Below are 22,052 nucleotides of genomic sequence, written 5' to 3'. Positions count from 1 at the left end.
CACTTTCCAGCACCCCTCCCAGAGACGCCAAGAAGGTCGGGTACTCTACACTGCCATTTGGCCCGTAAGCACAAATAACAGTGAGAGACCTCTCCCCGCACCAAGGCGCAGGGAAATGACCCTCTCGTTCACCGGGGTAAACTCCAACACATGGCTGCTGAGCTGGGGGGCTACGAGCAAGCCCACACCAGCCCGCCGCCTCTCACCGCGGGCAACTCCAGAGTAGTAGAGAGTTTCCAGAGCCCAAGCCGTGCATGGAGGCGAGCCCAACTATATCTAGTCGGTATCTCTCAACCTCCCGCATCAGCTCAGGCTCCTCCCCCCCCCAGCGAGGTGACATTCCATGTCCCTAGAGCCAGATTCCGTGTCCAGGGATTGGGTCGCCTAGGCTCCCGCCTTCGACTGCCACCCAATCCACATTGCACCAGCCCCTTACGGTTTCTCCTGCAGGTGGTGGGCCCACAGGAGATTGCATGCGAGCCCCAACCCCGGGCCTGGCTCCAGGGTGGGGCCCCGGTTGCGCCATACCGGGCGACGTCACGGACCGTGCTGTATTTTTCTTCATAAGGGGTAATGAACCGCTCTTTGTCTGGCCTGTCACCCAGGACCTGTTTGCCTTGGGAGACCCTACCAGGGGCAGAAAGCCCCAGACAACATAGCTCCTAGGATCATTCAGGCACGCAAACCCCTCCACCACAATAAGGTGGCGGTTCAAGGAGGGGTATAGAGAACATACTATATTATAATTATTATTATAGTAGAATATAATAATAATTATATAAAATCAATAAGCAATATTGAATATGTAATATGGCAATATAAGTATAGTATAAGTATAATATAATATATACTTGTGAGATTTTTTTTATAGGAAATCCATTAGTCATATACCCTAAAATGTATAGTAAAATATTTGTGTAATATTTATATATATAATAAGTTTTATAGAAAAATATTAGCAATGTAAAGTCATTTTGAATAATGTAGTCTAGTACAGAAATATAACTCATATAGAGTAGTCATGTCATTATAATTAATATAGACAAGTAATATACTGTAACTCTAAGCAAAAGAACTGTGTTAAAGTCATATGTAGTTTATTCATGACGTACAGTAGCATACGACTTGTTTTTAACCTAGATAAGTTCTCTCACACCAGCCGACTGTGTCCAGCTCCCTCTTATCTCAAAGCTTTTGTCACTCCTCACACTACATGCTACCAGCACTTCTCGACTTGTCCTACCATCTCTAAGGGTAAGAGGTAGCTATACAGACTCGTTTCTGTTCTGGCACCAAGGTGGTGGAATGAACTGGTGTTGGTCCGAACAGCTGAGTCATCTCTGAACGACGGGTGAAGACCTACCTCTAAAATAATAGGTGGATAGCATTCTAAGGCCACGTTCACACTGCAGGTAAAAGTGGCCCAAATCCGATTTTTTGGGGGTCAAGTGACCAGGTCAGACTTCTTCAGGAGTAGTGTGAACACTCAAATCTGGCCTAGATCTGAATCAAATCAGATCTGGGCCACTTCCATATGTGGTCCTGAATCAGACCCAAATCTGATCTTTTCCAATGTGGCCGCAGTGTGAACAGCCAAGGCGGATTTGCGACTTTTACGTCAATCTACATCGACATTTGTCACAATTATGTGCCGGCGAAACATTTTTTTTTTTTTTTTGCGCCGGCAAAACCTTTTTTTTTTTTTTTTTTGCGCCGGCGAAACCTTTTTTTTGCGCCGGCGAAAACGTGACACAAACGTGACTGGTAACATGTGTGTTAAGAGTGTTATATAAAGTGGTTACGTGAACCAGCTCATAATGCTTGCGTTGAATACATCACATTATAGCATTACATGATATGTTTGCTTGCACCAGATGATACAATACTTCCTCCTTAACCTCGCCAACTTTTTAGCGCAACGGCCTGCTGCGTGTGACGTCATTGTTATTGTTCGTTTGCGCATGCGGGTCAGTTCGAAACAGCAAACAGTTCACACTGGTATCTGATATAGGCCACATTTTAAAAGGTAATGTGAACAGGCAAACAAAAAAATCAGATCTGAGCAAAATATCCGAATTGAGCATTAAGACTTGCAGTGTGAACGTGGCTTAAGTCTGTAACCTAGTGAACCAGTGTTAATGTATAGACTGTGTTTCCAGACTTGACCTGGATAAGGGTGCCTGCCAAATGCTGTAAATGTAATGTAATTACAGTAATATTACTGGCTCTTACAGTGAGACGGTTATAAGTAATATATTTAGCATGGTAGCATTTTCCTATACAGTAACTATGGTATAGTAACATGAGGAAAGGAGTTATAGCCTCTCTTACACAGTATAGAGATAGATCTGTAACATGGGGCAGTAAGATAAGATAAGATGAGATGAGATAATATGAGATGAGAAGATGACATAAGATGAGATGAGAAGATAAGATGAGATTAGATATGAGATGAGATAAGATAAGATGAGATAAGGTGAGATGAGATAATATGAGATGAGAAGATGAGATGAAATGAGATGAGATGATAGAAGATAAGATAAGAGTAAAATTTTTGAAGTCTTAGTTGTTATTCCACTTAACAAGAAATGATACTCTGAGGATATTTGTGTATTCACAGAGCTGTCAGTCAGCCTCAGTAAGGCGAGGTAAGATACATGATAAGCAACAAATGATTTATTTCAGAGGCTTTTGAGCTTGAGTCCTCCACTTTACTTCCTGTAAGTGTCCGCGCTGATACACCATCCGTCATGTCCTGAATTTCATTTGTCACTGTAGTAAGAAGTTTGACACAAAGTGAGAAAATCTGACAGATGTTGATGAATCGGTCGGTCGGCTCTCTGAGCCTCGGGCGCTTCGAGATCATCACTCTGTGTTGTCGAGTGTTTGTGACGGACAGGGCAGCAGCGTGACATTTAACCCCATCACATTCGCTAGCTGACCTTGGCTATAAGTTTGTTAGGAAGGAGGAAAATGTCTGGGATGGAGCACTGAGCTGCACTACTGGATCACCAGGCACTTCACATGTATCCAGGCTGGAGGAAGGAACATTATAATGAGCAATAGTGTTAGAAAAAAAGAGACTGAAGCAGGTTTAAACCGGTTTTTAGACCAGTAGCCTGTGCTTCTGTTAGTGTTTATTAGTGTTAGTCTTAGTGTTAGACAGTGTTAGTTTAGTTACTGTTAATTATTGTTAGCGTTTGTTAATGTTGGTGTCAGGGTTAGTTTCTGTATGTTAGTGATAGTGTTTGTTATTGTTAGTGTCAGGGTTAGTTTTTGTATGTTAGTGATAGTGTTTGTTATTGTTAGTGTCAGAGTTAGTTAGTGTTGGTTAGTGTTTTGGTTTATTAGTAGTATAGTGCTACTGTCAGGCTTAGTTATTGTTTGTTGGTGTTATTTTTTTATTAGCATTTGTCATGGACGCGGGATAAAAACGGACCCAAATGCAGGACAGCTTAACAAAAAACAGGATTTATTAACATAAAAACCACAAAACAGGACAAGGACTACAGCAGACAAGGACAACAGAGGACAAGGCAACACGGCTCAACTAAATAGTACAAATAATTATTTAGACATAAAGGGACAGGTGTGCAGAGGCGGGGAGGAAAAGACAAGGGCGGGGCAGACACGTGAACAAGAAACATAAACAAAAAGGCACATGGCCAAAGTCCGGGCAGAGTCCTGACAGTGTTAGTGTAAATTTGTTATTGTTAGTGAGAATGATAGTGTTTGTTAATGTTAGTGTTAGTGTCAGGGTTATTGGTGTTTGTTGGTGTTTTTTTTAGTAGTTTTAGTGTTAGTTATTGTTAGTGGTAGTGTTTGTTAGTGTTTATTAGTGTTAGTGTCAGGGTTATTGGTGTTTGTTAGATTCAAACACAAACCAGCATTGTTTTACAATTCCTCTTCATACAGTGCATTATCGTTGTGTATTATTTTTGTAACTAGTAAGTTTTAGGTGATGTTCATGTGATATTCAGCGTTAGGTGATATTCAGTGTTAGGTGATGTTGAGGTGAAATGCAGGTGATGTTCAGTGTTAGGTGATGTTCAGGTAATGTCCAGTGATAGGTGATGTTCAGTGTTTGGTGATGTTTAGGTGATGTTCAGATAATGTTCAGTGTTAGGTGATGTTCAGATAATGTTCAGTGTTAGGTGATGTTCAGGTAATGTTCAGTGTTTGGTGATGTTCAGGTGATGTTCAGGTGATGTTCAGATAATGTTCAGTGTTAGGTGATGTTCAGTGTAGGTGATGTTCAGGTGATGTTCAGTGTTAGGTGATGTTCGGGTGATGTTCAGTGTTAGGTGATGTTCAGTGTTAAGTGATGTTCAGGTGATGTTCAGTGTTAAGTAGGGTTGGGTATCAAAAGGAATTTTCCGGTTCCAATTCTGGTTCCAGTTCTGCCTTACGATTCCCGGTTCTGATTCCGATTCCATAATAAAAGAAATGTGAAAAATAATGCACAATACTTAAACAATTCCATTTGTGTTTATTAATCACTCTTTAAATATTTTAAACAGAGCATTTCAATTCATATCAATTTAAATTTAAATAAATCCAACATCAAATTTAACATCCAGAATTACAACTTAGCAAAACAGTTAGCAATTTTTCTGAAGAAAAATTAACGTCTTCTCTGGGAGAAGACAAGACCTTTCCTGGCTTATCGTATCTCCAGCTGTGGAGAAAACCCTCTCAGAGGGACTTAAGTAAAGTTGGCTCCATATTCACAGATTCGAATTTCCCGAGTCAATAGCTCCTGACCTAAACACTCTTATTACACAAATAACGCCTCTTTTTTATAGTAATGTAGAGAGGCAACTACAACGCAGCTACAACCCAAGTTTCCTCAATATCAGCTTTCCTCCGTGTTGGACAAAATACACAAGTCTCTATGTGTGAACACCTAAGAGACAGATTCCAAGGGACCGTCGGCAAAGTGCAGAACCCGAAAAGCGAAAACAAAAAACAGTCAATAACTTTACTGTAATACACTGTACTGTCACCAAACTCAGAACACACATCACTGATGTCCTGAGTGTTGTACTACAACACTTATTTTTGGAAAATGTGTTTTTGTTTTTTTTTTATGATGAGGTAGATTTGCTTCCTTGTTGTAGCTTTGGAAATTAATCCACACTTTAGACATGTTTAACACAAAGCGTACCTCAGCACAGCAGCGCGAGTGACTGATTTCTGTGGTAAGCTGCGTTAATTTGGTTGCGTGACTGTAAAACAATTAATATTCATGAGGTAAGACATGGCTATATAAAGTGACCGCTCACAGCGCTTTGCCCGTCATCGCATCGGAACCGCGTTTGGAACCGAAACTAAAAAATTCCGCGCGGTTCCGGTTCCCGTTAAAAAACAGAAGCGGTTCTGAATAAGAACCGGTTATCGGTTCCCAACCCTAGTGTTAAGTGATGTTCAGGTGATGTTCAGTGTTAAGTGATGTTCAGGTGATATTCAGTGTCAGGTGATGTTCAGTGTCAGGTGATGTTCAGGTGATGTTCAGATAATGTTCAATGTTAGGTGATGTTCAGATAATGTTCAGTGTTAGGTGATGTTCAGTGTTAGGTGATGTTCAGGTGATGTTCAGTGTTAGGCAATGTTCAGGTGATGTTCAGTGTTTGGTGATGTTCAGGTGATGTTCAGGTGATGTTCAGATAATGTTCAGTGTTAGGTGATGTTCAGTGTTAGGTGATGTTCAGGTGATGTTCAGTGTTAGGTGATGTTTAGTGTTAAGTGATGTTCAGGTGATGTTCAGGTGATATTCAGTGTCGAGTGATGTTCAGTTGATGTTCAGGTGGTGTTCAGGTGGTGTTCAGTGTTAGGTGATGTTCAGGTGGTGTTCAGTGTTAGGTGATGTTCAGGTGGTGTTCAGTGTTAGGTGATGTTCAAGTGATGTTCAGTGTTAGGTGATGTTTAGTGTTAAGTGATGTTCAGGTGATATTCAGTGTCGAGTGATGTTCAGTTGATGTTCAGGTGATGTTCAGGTGGTGTTCAGTGTTAGGTGATGTTCAGGTGGTGTTCAGTGTTAGGTGATGTTCAGGTGGTGTTCAGTGTTAGGTGATGTTCAGGTGATGTTCAGTGTTAGGTGATGTTTAGTGTTAAGTGATGTTCAGGTGATGTTCAGTGTTAAGTGATGTTCATGTGATATTCAGTGTCGGGTGATGTTCAGTGTTAAGTGATGTTCAGTTGATGTTCAGGTGATGTTCAGGTGGTGTTCAGTGTTAGGTGATGTTCAGGTAATGTTCATTTTCCAATACAGACTAGACACTTACTGTATGCTGTTCCAGGCTGATAAAGTTCCTTGTATCTACTTCATCTCTACCTCATACTCAGGTTTTAATAAAGCAAGAAAGCAGCAATAAAAAGAGGGAATTTTGCCCCTGGTGCATTTTGGCTTCACATGAAGTTTTGTCTCCATTTTGGGAGAAGTCTAATAGGCCACAGTTTCCTGTTCCCTTCACCTGTGACTGGGAGCTTTTGTAGAGATGTACTGTACTCTATAATAGTCCTGTCTGCAGTTTGTCTTTATTTTCACTTTGTGTTTGTTCTGGCAGTGGCTCAGCACGGAAATGAGGATTTTTTATGAGTCCTGCACTATCACAGGTTTTTATGCAATCACCTTGTGAAGAGCCGAGCTGCTGCTGCTGCAGGGAGTTCATGTGTGTAATCAAGAAACCCCTGGTGGAGCTGAAATCACTGAAGAGTTATCTGAATATTATAGACTAGAAAAATGGTATTTCGAAGCTCCAGGCTGGCAAACCCAAGTGCGTCTCCAGCCTTTTATTAATGCAGAACCACAACACAGCAGCTTATTAAAGAGAAGCTGGGAGAGAAATATCTGTAGCCGAGGCCCAAGCACGAGCCCCACTAAAGTTCTCCATTTAACATTCCTCAGGCGCTCCACAGGGTTAACCAGACTGCTCACGTGTCACACATGCTGCATATTTCATTAATCTTAGACTTAATCCTGATTATGACCCTGTGTGTGTGTGTGTGTGTGTGTGTGTGTGTGTGTGTGTGTGTGTGTGTGTGTGGATGAACTCATACAGAGATTAATCTAAAACCATATCGGATCGTTTAATGGAATATGGTTAGGTTTAAACGCAGTCCAATAGCCTGGCTCTTTGTGGAGAATGTTTATTGATTCCTTGATGTGGATTGCTATATTCTCTTCAATGTGATTGAATTAAAACTCTCACACAACTGATATCACCGATGCTGAACGCATTAGCTGGATATTCGTAAATGCTCTTTTAGGTCCTTGCTCTCTTTTTTTTTCCTATTCAACAAAACCAATTAGTCGATCATCAGGTTTGCTGCAGGAGCAGAGCAGGGAATGGTTTCTAATATTATTCCCTATTTCTTATGTAAACAAACCTGATCCAGAATAATAATGTGAACTTTGTTGGCTTTCGGCGACCAGAGATCGTTCCTGAGCCAGATGAGAACGAGAGGCATGAAATAGTCCCAGCATTCATGTCAACGATGCCAAGTTCAGACCAAGCAGCTGTTAAAGCCACTGAGATCTCTGTTAGTCAGCAGACTTCTCTATAAAAGCATAGTGTTTAGAAACTTCAGAGGAAGTTACAGAAAGACTATTAGGATAAATACATAATAGTCCGCTAAAGTTTTATCCGCCAGAGGTTTGGTTCAGTGTGTGATGTTCTTTTCTCTGGCACAGAAAAAGGCATGGCTTGCTTTGTTGTGCCAGTAGTGAAGCTTTTCCAGACAAACACATTAATCAAGACGACTCTGTGATGACTTTTGTTGATCGATGGATGCTAGGAGGTACTGCTCAGGAGAATATTTTGCACTGCCAGAGTCTGTGTGTGTGTGTGTTTGTGTGTTCATGTGTGTGTATCATAAATTCATTAGCTAGTCCTGTACTGGATGAGTGAAAGTGCTGTCCAGTTCTGTGAACGAGGCTAAAATATGCCAAATAACAAAATATAACTGTATATGGTGAGCTTATTGAAAGAAAAGTAGGGGTTTATATCATGCTGGTTGAATCTGTTTGCATGGAGGCAGCATGTGCTGGGCTACTGATATATCCACCACTGATTTTACAGATTCTTTGTGTTTGTTAAAGGCAAACTATGCTGAGAATTTGAGAAGCTTTTTCTGGAGCAGATAAAAAAAAAGAAATGAAAAGACTCTTCAGAGTGTAAAGTTCTACACTATATTATTATTCTCAATCTTAACTCTTAGGGCAGTGGTGGTTCATATGGTAAATGATAAGCTGCCACTGCGGGGGTCTTGAGCAAGGCCCTTACCCATAGGCTCAAGGGTGTTGTATCATGTCTGAGCCTGTACTCTGACCAATTTATTAACAAGCTGGAATATGTGATGAAAATTACTGTGACAAATAAAGGCTGTGTGTGTGTGTGGGTGTTTTATCTCCTGCAGTTAGCCACATGGGACTCGGTACACGGCTTGAACGGGAGTCTGAAGGAGAGTCGGATAGAGAACGGCATGCAGGGAGTCACAGTCAAAGTTGTCACGCTGCTGGTGAGAGTCATTCACATTAGTTAGTTAGTTAAAATTATTTGTTTTTTAAATGTCTAAACTTTGAAGTAAACCCTTTTCAAATGTATTTCAAAATAATCTCACCGTCTGACTACATACAAAATAGTTTTCACCTTGAAACTCCGAGCAGAAGCAGCATTATCAGAGCAGGTCCTGGTTTCACGCCTCATGCTCCTTATTACACTTTGTTAATATGCCATTGGTGTAATCCTGCTCTATCACGCCACATATGTCCAGCAGTGCTCGGAAAGGGAAGAACACGATGCAAACTTGTTGGAAATTGTCAGGAAAATCAATCATAGTAAATGATTTATGTCTTCTCTTTAAAGGAGGACCCATTTGTCATGGTAGCAGAAAACATTCTTGGGCAGCCCAAAAGGTACAAAGGATTCTCCATCGACGTTCTTGACGCCTTGGCGAAGATCCTCGGCTTCAAATACGACATCTACCAAGTAGCAGACAGCAAGTATGGCTCTCAGCTTCCCAACGGCTCCTGGAACGGCATGATCGGGGAACTTATTAACAAGGTGAGTGCTTCAGGAGCACTTCAGAGCAAAGGGAACGAGAGAAAAGTGTAGAATATGCTCAGAAACTTCATGAGACATCGACTGGACTTCATGCTTCATGAGACATCATGAGACATCGACTGGTTTAATGACTGGTTTAACGACTGGTTTAATGATTGTAAGAGAACTATAAAAACTCCTGCTGTCTAATTATGAAACTGAAAGGTCTAAATTAGTCGACAAACTTGTGGTCAAACCAGGGCAGGGGTCAAAGGTCGAGCAATGCAGGACAATTAAAAAGCAAAACGAGCAGCAGCTAAAACCAGAGCGGATCATGAGAGGTTCAGGCATAGATTCAGAAGAATTTTTTATTTTTTTTAAATGTTTTTAAGCAGTTGTGTTTAAGGCAGGTTCAGTAATCTTTGGTGTGGTTCTACTCCCTGATGGATATGTGTTTGTCCGTGCAGAGAGCCGATCTGGCCGTGTCTGCCATCACCATAACACCTGAGCGAGAGAACATAGTGGACTTCAGCAAGCGCTACATGGATTACTCAGTAGGGATCTTGATGCAAAAACCGGAGGAGAAGATCAACATCTTCTCATTATTTGCTCCGTTTGACCTCGCTGTCTGGGCCTGCATCGCAGCAGCCATTCCTGTGGTCGGAGTCCTGATCTTCCTGCTGAACCGCATGCAGTCGCTGCGCTGCCAGAATCCTGCAGGAGCTCCGTCCACAATGTCCAACTCCCTACACAGTGCTGTGTGGCTTGTTTACGGTGCCTTTGTACACCAGGGTAAGTGTGAAGAGCTTGGTTGCTGCTCCCAAAACATCCTTTAACTATCGAGAGTCAGTATAGTATCATGTGCTGTTTTGGGATCTGTCTCTTTTACATGCTTCTCAGTAATGTTCTGAATTTTAAATTTTCCAAAATAAAGCTAAAAGGGTTAAAAAGGTTTTATTCTGATTGTGGAGCAGGAGCAGGGTTCTGTTTCACTACCACTGGATCTACAACTAGGTGAAAGCTTGATATTTACCGTGTGAAGAAATTACTTTAGAGACTAAACATGGAGGTGACATTTATCTGCCTTCCATAAACAACAAGACATAACTGTGGAGCAAAATGATGTCATGTGGAGTTGAAGGTGTTGTAAACATGGCAGCTGGGTGAACCTCCTTACCCCAAACCCTTTACAAAACCCTGCCTTTGATTGGTCATTACAAATGAGCCATGATCTGGATCAGTTTGAGGAGGGGAAATAGTCATGACTTTGTAATAACAATAGCGCCACCTGCTGTACTGGAGCACTCACATGTAATGGCGAATAAAGAATTTAGTAATTTTGGTAAGATATACAGTGTTTATCACGTGTGTTAAAGCAGTAAAATAAACAATAATGCAAACACTACCTTAAATAGGATGAGCATAGAGGAAGACTTGTAAAAAGGTCATACAGACTGTCTTCTCCAGAAAGAGAGCAGAGATACAGAGACAGAGATGGAGACAGGATGGAGACATGGAGGCCAGAACACAGTAGCTGTAAGCAGCAAGCTGTGAGGCTGGTGGTGGTAAACACGGTGGTGTTTGAAGAGCAGCTACTAAAGAACAGAGACCTGCTGGAGGTGCCTTTGTGTGGAGACATTGAGTAACGGCTTCATCTGATCCAAAAAGCAAAAAAACGACCAGCTCAGCAAATTTGATGCTCCATCTGCATCTATTACCACCTGGCACTCTGCCACTGAAGTGCTTTTATGCCAAGCAGCCTGTAATTAAATCAGGGGAGGCCCTGTCCCATTGGTCCTTAGCCTGCCACCATCTAATCTCTGCTGTGATTGATAGGTGTAGCACAAAAGCCTCTGCAACGAATCTATGCAACTTCTCCACATTTGTCCTTTTATTGAGCATGGTGGAATTAGAACAGGAGGAATTAGCATGTGGCTAATAAGCTCACAGCAGCTCTTTTCTTTGGCCTGACACACCATCTTCCTCTGGAGATTAGCTGTATAGGTATTCTTTACTAACATCTTTTTTGTAGAAACTTATACATTGATTTGTAAGCTGTGTTGCAGTGGGTGGCAATATAACTACAGAAAAATTGCATAAATTAAAAAGGACTGTGAGTTTTTGCTACTGTAGTTTCAGTGTTAGCATGCTTAGTTGAAAAATTAGGTCCTAGATATGCATTTATATTTTATTAAGGACATGTACACATTTAATTTTCACTTGAATATTTTCTTCTTATATCATGAGTTTCCCCAGATAGGAAGGGACACGTATTGAAATTGGTTTTGCTGATTAAGAGCAGAAGTGTTTGATGATGCTGTCCTGCTCGCAGGCGGAGATTCGGCGGTGGGTTCGGTGGCTTTGCGGATCGTGATGGGAAGCTGGTGGCTCTTCACTTTAATTGTGTGCTCATCGTACACAGCTAACCTTGCAGCATACCTCACTGTGTCCCGCATGGACAACACCATACGGTACGTCTCCACCTCTTCTCAAAACTTTTTTGCATTTATATGTATGGAAGTACTCAGATCTCTCGAACCCCAAACACTCTCAGCTCTCTGTTCTTCTTCGCAACTCGGAGCTGAACATGATCTCTGGATAACGTTGTTAAGCTCAAGGACCATTGATTAGAACAACTCATTCTTGGTTTTGTGGATTTATCATAGGAGCATTCTACAAAAGTGTGCTCTAATCATGCGTGTGTGAAAATGCTGCACCATTAAGCTAATGCTAAAAATGAATGTTTTGTGTCTGCAGCTTTTAGCACTCTGCTTATCTCCTCACTTCAAGGGAAACTGTGCAGCCTTTTCTGCCACACTGTTTTGGAAACATGACACTCAACATTATTATTAATGTTAATGTTGTTTCATTAAAGGTGGGGTGCGCGATGTTTGAAAGCCAATGTTGATATTTGAAATCACCAAAACAAACACGCCCCTAACCCAAATGGGTGTCACCCCTGTTTTGATATCTCTGCCCCACAAATACATACGCAACCCAGCCAACTATTATGGCAGAACCTGCTGGGGCAGCTGGCCGAAGGGATATTTTTATCAGTAAATGAACTCAATGAATAATACTATGTGTTTTTGTAGTACTGTGTGTTGTACCGTGAAAGGTCTATCGCCGTTTCACGCAGAAGACGACGTTCAACACATAGAACCCGAGGCAGAGGTAACGGCAGGTATCCACCATGTCAATCTTTCAATCGCTTTCGGCTAATGTCAGACATGCGCACTGAACACTCTCTCCGCCGCATATTGACAAGACACGCCCCTTTCTGCTCATTGGTTACACGTTCGTTTTGTTATTTGGCCCGACTCAGTTTTCTGTGTTTTCTGAGCATTTTTCTAACATCGTATACCCCACCTTTAAGTAGTTAAGATGATATCTTTACAGTTACAGTGTCATGGAGAAAATTTGTGAAAAGTTCTAGAGAGTTCACTTTAAAGACTCGTTTTAAAGATCAGTCTTTTCTCTATAGAATAGCACTTGAGATATATATATATATATATATATATATATATATATATATATATATATATATATATATATATATATATATATATTGTGAGATCAAGCATAAATCTCATGTAAGTTCTCAATGGGTAAAATTAGGTACATCTGAGCCCTAAATTTTGAGGTGTGTAATTTTATATGTCCACACTGTAAGTGTTTCCTGGTCCCAGGTGTTTACATCACACCGTGTTTCAGTTTTTACTCTCAGTCAGATGAAAATATGAGATTCCTAATCAGCTCTCCAGCTTTTCAGTTAAACATTGTGCAACCTTTCACTCTTTCCTGAAGCTTTCTCAATCTCACTCTTCTTCATTTGATTCATCATTTGGCAGTTATTGTTTTTTTTTTGTAAACTCTTTTTTTTTTCTTGGCATGAGTTTTCCTTTCTACTGAGCTGTGTGAAAGCCTCAGCAGGAAATCCAAAGCTACATGCCACCATTAACATGAAACTAATGTGCCATTTGTTTGCTTTCAGCTTTAATTGTTGGATTTTTTATTCATAATGTTGTCTGGAAGATTTTTTTTTCTTGTTTACTTCTGCTCTGTACTGTCATTTTTCTGATTTATTGATGAAGCTGTTGTTTGGGAGAATGGGCCCCAAGGGCAGAGCAATCATCCTTTTTTCCCCCTGATTTAATTAAGTGGATGAGCAAGCCCATCAGGAACACTGAACACTTCAAATCCAATAATTATTCTATATACACTATCCAGCAGAGAGAGATGCGATCTATACACGCTTAAGATAGCCATCCCATTTTCAGTACAGATGAAGCCCCAGGCCTCATTTGTTGCTCTTGACATGTCTGACTTAGTCTAACGCTGATCGATGTGGAGTGATCTCGACTGAAGATGATGTCGGTGAAGAATCTGGACCAGAGCCATGTGAGAGTGTGTTTGATTGAACCTAGTGTTGATTTCATGAGTTCTGCGGTGAGTTTCCAAACACAATCTGGCAAAGAGCTGAATCGAGTGGGCTTCGTTACGTCGATATATTACTCTTAAACTTTCTCTGCTTTTTCTCTTTTCTTCTTTACACTGAGATCATTTTGTCACTTCTAATGAAACAACTCAGATCACAGGATTCAGGATGATCGAAAATTAAACTGCTGTTTATTCAAAAATTAACATTAACGTGCACATTTGATGTTTTTAACCTTAATGCCATAATGATGACAGATTCTTGGATCTCACTGCACATAGAAACTCTACTGATAACCCTTTCCAATACTGTATTCACAATATACCCCAATCCTTTACACATAATGTACACAATTACTCCATTACCCCAAAACCATATTCACAATATACCCCAATACTTCACTCATAATATATCCCAATACTGTATTCAAAAATATATTCCAGTACCCCAATAATGTACTCACAATATACCCCAATACCATACTTACAATATACACCATTACCCCAATACTCTACTCACAATTTAGCCCAATACCCAATAATGTACTCACAATATACCCCAGTACAACAATGCTTCACTTATAATATACCCCAATACTGTACTCACAATATATACCAATACGTCACTCGTAATTTACCCCAATATTGTACAAGTAATACACTCTAATACCCTACACAAAATATACCCCAATACTGTGCACACAATATACACCAATCCTTCAGTTCTTCACTCATAATATACCCCAACACTGTACTCACAGTATACCCCAATACGTCACTTGTAATGTACCCCAATACTGTAGAAGTAATACACTCTAATACCCTACACAAAATATACCCCAATACTGTGCACACAATATGGCCCGGTGCCCCAATTCTTCAGTCGAATTACCGCAATATTGTACTAACAAAGTATACCCCATTTCCCCAATACTGTACTCGCAATATTTCCTAATAATGTACTAAATTCATACCCCAATACTGTACTCACAATATACCCAAGCTACCTTACTCATAATAAACCCCAATACATTATGTCTTTGTGTGTTTGTGTGTATTGCTGAGTTGAGTCTCTATGGTTGATGTTAGAACATTTCAGTGTGCTGTATCGTCTCACTGAGACTAATGTTCTGTACTTATAATAAAAGGAATCATGTAGGATTCAGGAATTCCCTTTGTTCCTGTTTGCCTTCAGGAAATTCTAGGAATTCTAGGAAATTCAGGAAATTCTACCTCTTATAAAGAAATCCTTTATTCTACCTCTGTCACCTTATTCTTCATTCTTTTTCCTCTTTTTGTCCTCCTCTCTGCTGCTCTGTCTTTTCAGGAGGCGGTGTTTCCTCTGGCTGTTTTCTGAACATACAGAGCCGCATGATTAAAACGGACCCTAAAAAAAAACTTCACAAACACACAATGTTACTAAACTATTTTAAGGTATTTTTGAGGCAGTGATAGGAAGAGTTTAAAAAAGACTTCATCTTTTTACACTGACTTCCAATAATCATGACCCAAAAGCTACTGTACAAGATGTACAAATATGTGTTCAGGCAGTGAACATGAACATTGTGGTGTCCTGGTTAAGCATGCGGTTGGACTGAACCCTTACCGGACTGATATAGTTTTTTGGCTCCATGCATCACTTTTCCCTCTTCTAACAACAACATACTACTAAACAACAAATACTTTCTTTTCCAATATATTTCTCTCTAAAGGCCATGTTCAGGCGGGATTAGTTTTCCGTGTGGAGGTGAATGTCAATATGCAGAGTTTCTATGGGACTTTATTCTGACACCTTAACATTAGTAATATTTGCACAGGTACACACTACAGACATGGTCATGTGACCTATTTACGATTAGGCATGGCCTAAATCAAAACAGTCAGTGTATTAAAATTAGGTGTATGAGTGGTGCACATAGAGTATGTGGTGTGATGATAGTGAAGACACACCAGTGTCTGTTTGTTTTATACAGAGATCACTAATAATGTTTTAATTCCTCAGAATTACTGCACACATCCATACTGATCACATGCATGTCCAGGAAACTAATACCGCAGAAAAAAAAAAAACGCCAGCCTTTCTTTTTTCCTTTTATACAAAGATTTCATAATTAGTTTTTCCTTTAATTCTCACCTCCAGCATGTGTGTTTTAAAAGGCTGATTAATGCTCTGATACCATGAAGACACAATCTCTTTTCACTGACATGATTCTAGAACATGAACGCTGGAGGCTGTCTTATAATTACACTCATTCACTCTTCCAAGAGGCTTCATTAGGATGGATCACAGCAGCGGAGTGAGAACGTGCCGAGCAGCACCTGATGTAGAATGGTGTACAGTAGTGAGTCAGAGTGAGGACTGCACATTGTGTTCTTGTGTTCTTTTATTCATTTTATCCAAAGTTAGCTGTATATGAGACAGGAAACACACAGAGCTGAGTAATGGAGTGTTAAAGGCTTTGTTCAGATGTCCGGAATCTGATTTGTGACACCACTGGGGCTTAAAATCTGGTCCTGAGTCCTCTGATCCTAAACCACTGCTCAGCACTTTCTCAGATCTTACACTACAGATCTCTATACCACTTAGCTAATCTGAAAGAAGTGATGGAACCACCATCCCCTCAAGGAAGCTCCATGCAGACTCTCCACTGGTGTCCCACAAGGCTCAATACATGGTCCTCACCTTTTCTCCCTTTATACTTGCTCTCTTTGCAATGTGATATCCTTACATGCTGATGACACAATCAATTATCTTTTCCTTTCCTCGGATTTCAGCATGTCTGGCAGACATATCATCATGGATAGATACATGGATGACGGATCATCAGATGAAATTCAGCTCTAGCAAAACTGAACTGTTGGTCAGCCCAGGTGATTCATCCTGAGATCAGGGTCTTGCGATACCTCTACTAAACTTTCTGATCTCCACTTTGGCCAGTGCTTTCAACCTTGGGGTAACCATGGACAATCAACTGTCCTTTTCGTGATACACTCGTGTCATTTTTTTCTTCAACATTACAATGATTTGGCCATTTTTATCCACACAGGCTGCTCAGGTACTTGTCATTTCAAAACTTGACTACTGCAACTTACTGCTGGAAGGTCTACCTATGAACACAATTCGTCCTTTGCAAATGATACAAAATGCAGCTGAACGACTTGTTTTCAACCTGCCTAAGTTCTTACACACCACCCCACTGCTGCGCTCCTCCACTGGCTTCTGGTAGCTGCATGCATCAGATTCAAAACACTGATGCTTGCCTACAAAGCCAAAAAAGGACCAGCTCCCTCTAACCTCAAAGCTCTTATCACTCCTCACACTGCGCCTCGTTCACTCTGATCTACTAGCACTGCTTGACTGGTCCCACGTCAAGACCCTTTTCTATTCTGGCACCGAGGTGGTGGAATGAACTTCCCCTAGATGTCTGAACAGCAGAGTCACTGTCTATCTTTCAACAATGGCTGAAGACCTACATTTTCCTAAAACACTTAAACTAGCTTTTATTTTCCCTGTTTTATATATTTAAAAAATAATTGTGCTTCCAACAGAGTGTTGGCCTGATGGTATCTTATGCCCCTTTTCCACCGAGGCAGTTTGAGTGCTGGTTCGGAGCCAGAGCCTAATTTAGAACCAGTTCTTTCTTTTTCAACAGCCAAAGCACCGGCTCTGAACCAGGAAAAGTGGTTCTTAAGTAGCACCAAAACATTGCTGGTCTAGACTTAAGAACCGCTTGTGTCAGGGGCTGTGGGCGGGGCTACTGTTAGTGTATTTGCTAATGTACCTTAAGTATACTAATGTTTAATACACTTTTACTTTACCACAATATGATCAATTATCAGCACACATGATAGTAGGTAGCTACATGCTAAGGCTAACTTTTTTCTGGGTTAATGATAAAATAATGTTATGTACTTTCTCGCTTACATGGAGCTGCATGTACACATTGGATTCACCGCGTTTGGATGCCAATGTAGGTTCACAAAGCCATGAGCATTAACAGTAAAGTAACATCCACCATTGTTGATGTTGTGTTTGTGTTTGCCACTGCTGCGCTAACGTAGCTGGGAAACGTGACACGTATACAGTGACGTCAGACTCGGCTCTGTGATGCTCTCTAGCCGGTGGAAAGGCAAACCGGTTCTTAGAAGGTTCGCCAGTGGAACCAACTTTGAACCAGCACCAGCACTAGCTCTGAACCAGCACCTGGTTCTTTCCGGTGGAAAAGGGGTATTATTGGTCTGTAACCAATGAACCAGTGTTATTGTATTCATTGATTTGTTAAACATTCAAATAACTTTTATATGTCACTCAGGATAAGGGCATCTGCCAAATGCCTTAAATGTAAATGTAAAGAATAAGCAGAGGTGGGTAGTAACGAATTACATTTACTTTGTTACATTTACTTGAGTACATTTTTTGGGTAACTTGTACTTTTTGAGTATAATTAAAGATACGTACTTTTACTCTTACTCAAGTAGATTTTTATTGGAAAAACTTTACTTTTACTTCGCTACAATCGGCGGCGTTCCTCCGTTACTCAGATGTTAATAAATATGAGATTTAATAAGTAATAATTAGTTTATATGACAAGTCTCGCGAGACGTTGGAGAGTCTGCTAAGCGAGAGTATGCTGCGCATCTCCCGCTGAAGTTTAGCGCGCCTTTAGTTGGAAGATGATGGCTGAAGCAGAGGAAGACGTTTGCGCTTTATCAAAGGCAGATCACCCGTGGCCTCAAATTAATTCTATATTTTCACACAGATGTAAAAAATAATAGCTTTATAACGCGATACATTCAGTGTGTACCAAAACAAACAGACATCGCAGCTTACCAGAATTCCAGCTCCAACCTAAAAAAACACGTAGCGGTAAGTGTCAAAATTATGCCTATGTGATGGTACAGTAATTTGGTAACTATGGGCACTTTGACCTTAACGTAATACTACATTTCACACACTGTCTGAATGTTTTCCCTCATATACACTCTCGTGCAATCCTGTGAACCCTACAAACAACACGTTCATGAACATACGTTCATTATAAGCGTCTGCATTTTCATATCCATGTTCCACAAAATAAATTGAATTGCATACTGTAAGATGTTTTGCATTTATACGCAAATCCTGACATATCACTTAAGTTTTTTTTGACTAAGTTTTTTTTTCACTAAAGCATAGAACATATACAAAATAAAAACGGGATTATATTTTGTTTTATCCCTACCTAAAGAATACATGTACTTACTTATAAAATGTAACAAATGTAAGAATAAAGTAAATTAATCTTAAAAAGATGAGCAGGTTAGCCCAGCACATCATTCATTTACATCATTAAACCATTAATCACATTATTTTATATATATGTATATATGTATATATATATATATATATATATATATATATATATATATATATATATATATATATATATATATATATATATACTTCAACTTGTGTTTTATATTAACAGAATAAAGAGACTTTTAAGGAGAGGTGTGTGAAAGTAGTTCTCCAAGTAGTTTGAAAATCAGGGTTTTTGCTTCATATCAATCAGATGAGAAGTAACTAGTAACTAACTACTTGAGTAGTTTTTTCATCGGATACTTTTTTACTCTTACTCAAGTAACTATTAAGATTGTTACTTTTACTTGAGCAAATATTTCCATAAGTACTTGTACTGTTGAGTACAGATTTTGGATACTCTACCCACCTCTGAGAATAACATTAGCTTCGAGTTAAGAAATAAGGCAAGTTCGCTGTGGATTATTAAGAAATGAAAGATGAGTAGTACAGACCCTGCATGTTGTGTTTAACCATTTCATGGTACACTATTGGTACATTACTTGTCCATGAAAAACATTTTAAAGCAATATAAACACTTTTATGCTTTTATTCTCTTCCTGAAACGAAAACATTTTATGTTAGGTCTTACATGTTGATCTGGTTGTCAGTTTGTCTTGTTCAGAGGCTCATTCAAAGACATAACTACCTGGCAGAGCCAACCAGGCTTTTAGGTAAACTATCCTGATGCACTGATGCGGAACTATTCAGCTGCACAGCACTGATAATCTACCAACGTTATACAGCATTTATCAGGTGCTGTTACTCACAAACAATCTCTTTATAATGTTTTTTCTTTGTTGAACATGATCATGTTCAGGTGGTGATCATGGCCTAAAGGTCAAAGTCAAAGAGTTAAAGTCTTTTTTTTCCAGACCCCTGAGTAATCTCTCTTTCTCTCTCCCTCTCTCTCTCTCTCTCTCTCTCTCTCTCTCTACCTCTCCCTCTGCAGGACGTTTCAGGACCTGGCTAGACAGGTGGACTTGGATTACGGGACGGTGCGGGACTCAGCAGTGTATGACTACTTCAGAGCCAAGGGCACAAACCCCTTGGAGCAGGACAGCACCTATGCTGAGCTGTGGAGGACTATCAGCAAGAACAACGGACAGGAATACTCTGTGTCCAGTCCATCAGAGGGCATCCGCAAGGTAATCACCAAGAACTAAGACTTCCTGTATCTGTTTGTAATCTACAGTCACCACAGCACTGCTCAATTCTGGATTCTGATTGACAAGAATTTGTTGATTAATTTTACTCATTCTAAAAGGTTGTACATCGCTAGTAACTAGTAACACATACTCCACATAAACAGGCTCCACATAAACAGATTTAAAAATCATTGATTTCACTTTAGGAGACATTTAATCATAATTGTATGTATGTAGCATGTATGGAAGGAGTCTCCAGTGTCAGAGGTCAAGCTTTGACTTTAAGTTCTTCTACATCTTCAGGACAGAGGCGTTTACACTTTGCACTTTGTGACAACAGGAACATGACACCATTGACTTAGAAATTAGAGGCTTGAAGGAATACAATTTTTGATCTTGAGAGTAACAAATGAAACATGTTCTGGTATAAAATCTCAGCACAGGAAGAATGGTGTTTTCTGATGACCGCATGGTTTCACAGCTTCCTCCCACAGACATTCACACTCATTCTACTGATAAGAGGATTAAGCTTATTAATAAATGGTGTTATTCTGGGTGCTGTTATTTGTCAGGCCCTGTGTCAGCTTTGGTATGGGATAGAGAATGAGGTGGAGAGCGTTAAAAACACCGCTTCCGGTCTGGCATCACGCGAAAACACTTTAGCTTTGGTCTATTTTTAAGTCTATTCACAAACATCCACAACAGCCGCTGCTTTTGGTTTAAACCTAGTGCACCGTTCTCCTTATTCAAGCAAGAGCATATGCGAAAACAAAGGAATTAATGAGGACATTGGAGAAAGAAAGAAAAGCTGTCAGTACCTTTTACTTGGCTAATTAGCGTGAGAGCTGCAGGCCTACACACAGCTCTCACGTCTGAAAGCTGAGACGGTTTAGCAGTGTTTTTATTCTTACAGGAGATAAGATCAGTTGTACCCTCTGACCAGCAGCTTATTAATCACTTAAACAGTAATACCTGAGCCTGGTCTCCATGGTTGCACTGTTTCTCTGTAATGACTGTGACATTATCGTCTAGCTCCTCTTTCGAGAGTGTGGTGTAATGCTGAAAACTGTGCAGAAGCATTAAGCACTTCTATAATATTGAAGGTACTTAAGTGTATATTATGACTCCCGCTGCTTTTAGTAAGATTAGCACTGTGCAAACTAGGACTGATTAGAAAAGTGTGGTAAGCATTAGCGTTAGCATTGCGTTTGATGAAATGCTCATTTTCCCCATCCAGGCAAAGAAAGGCCCGTATGCGTTCCTCTGGGACATGGCTGTAGTGGAATATGCAGCACTGACGGACGATGAGTGCACCGTCACCGTCTCAGGCAACAGCATGAGCAGTAAAGGTTATGGCATTGCACTCCAACACGGCAGCCCTTACAGAGACCTCTTCTCCCAGAAGTAAATATTCACCTGACTTCTCTCACTCTCTCTCTGTCTCTTTCTCTTGTACTCTTTACTGTACCTTTAATTCAGCTACAGTCAGCTGTGTATGATTATGATGATGATGATGATGCCTGTTCCAGGTAATGAATGGAAACTGTTCTGCTAGATGTTAAAGTACCTTAGCTAAAGAAGAAAGATAAAGTGATGATAAATAGCACATGGCCTTGGGTTATTTGAAATATGAGATCAGAAACAAGTGCTTCGGTAACCATCAAGTGTCTAAATTGTGAGCAAATGATAGCGACACATCATTATCAAATAAATTACTGCCACTTTTGGTTAAGTGCAGAGCTTTGATTTGCTACTTGCAGTTTTGTAGCTTGGAATTTTTACTCATTAAAAATTGATCCGTTTGCACACATAACAGATGCAGGCAGATTATACAAATCTCCACATAATTGCTTGTAGCCAATTAAAACTGCATAATCATATTTCTTATGCATTTGGGCAGCCAGGAGAGCTGTATTTGTCTCTCAACTGCTTTCAGACGATTTCATATCGATCTATCAAGAATATCCTAGCATGACTCAACAGCATGAAACACACACTGCAAGTGATTTGTGTTTGCTGGAAGCTTATGTAATTCTCTCAGGTCCTTACAGGAGTATGAAGAATTAAGCAGAAGTTAACTTTATA

The 22,052-nt window shown here is 40.2% G+C and overlaps 1 protein-coding gene across 2 annotated transcripts in view; it reads left to right on the top strand.

Moving 5' to 3' along the window:
* The window catches only part of grid1b (glutamate receptor, ionotropic, delta 1b), a 319,760-nt gene that overhangs the window by 280,952 nt on the left and 16,756 nt on the right, over window positions 1–22,052 (top strand). For both annotated transcript variants that reach the window (XM_060862319.1, XM_060862311.1), the window contains exons 9-14: window positions 8,419–8,520; window positions 8,868–9,065; window positions 9,512–9,836; window positions 11,377–11,515; window positions 19,772–19,967; window positions 21,205–21,371. In XM_060862319.1, coding sequence (XP_060718302.1) covers window positions 8,419–8,520; window positions 8,868–9,065; window positions 9,512–9,836; window positions 11,377–11,515; window positions 19,772–19,967; window positions 21,205–21,371 — 1,127 coding nt within the window. The remainder of the gene's footprint in view (window positions 1–8,418; window positions 8,521–8,867; window positions 9,066–9,511; window positions 9,837–11,376; window positions 11,516–19,771; window positions 19,968–21,204; window positions 21,372–22,052) is intronic.

The sequence above is a fragment of the Tachysurus vachellii genome, chromosome 2 (genome assembly GCF_030014155.1).
Source record: "Tachysurus vachellii isolate PV-2020 chromosome 2, HZAU_Pvac_v1, whole genome shotgun sequence".
Lineage (NCBI taxonomy): Eukaryota > Metazoa > Chordata > Actinopteri > Siluriformes > Bagridae > Tachysurus > Tachysurus vachellii.
The sequence above is the reverse complement of the archived record's forward strand: the minus strand, read 5'-3'. Positions and strand labels throughout refer to the sequence as shown.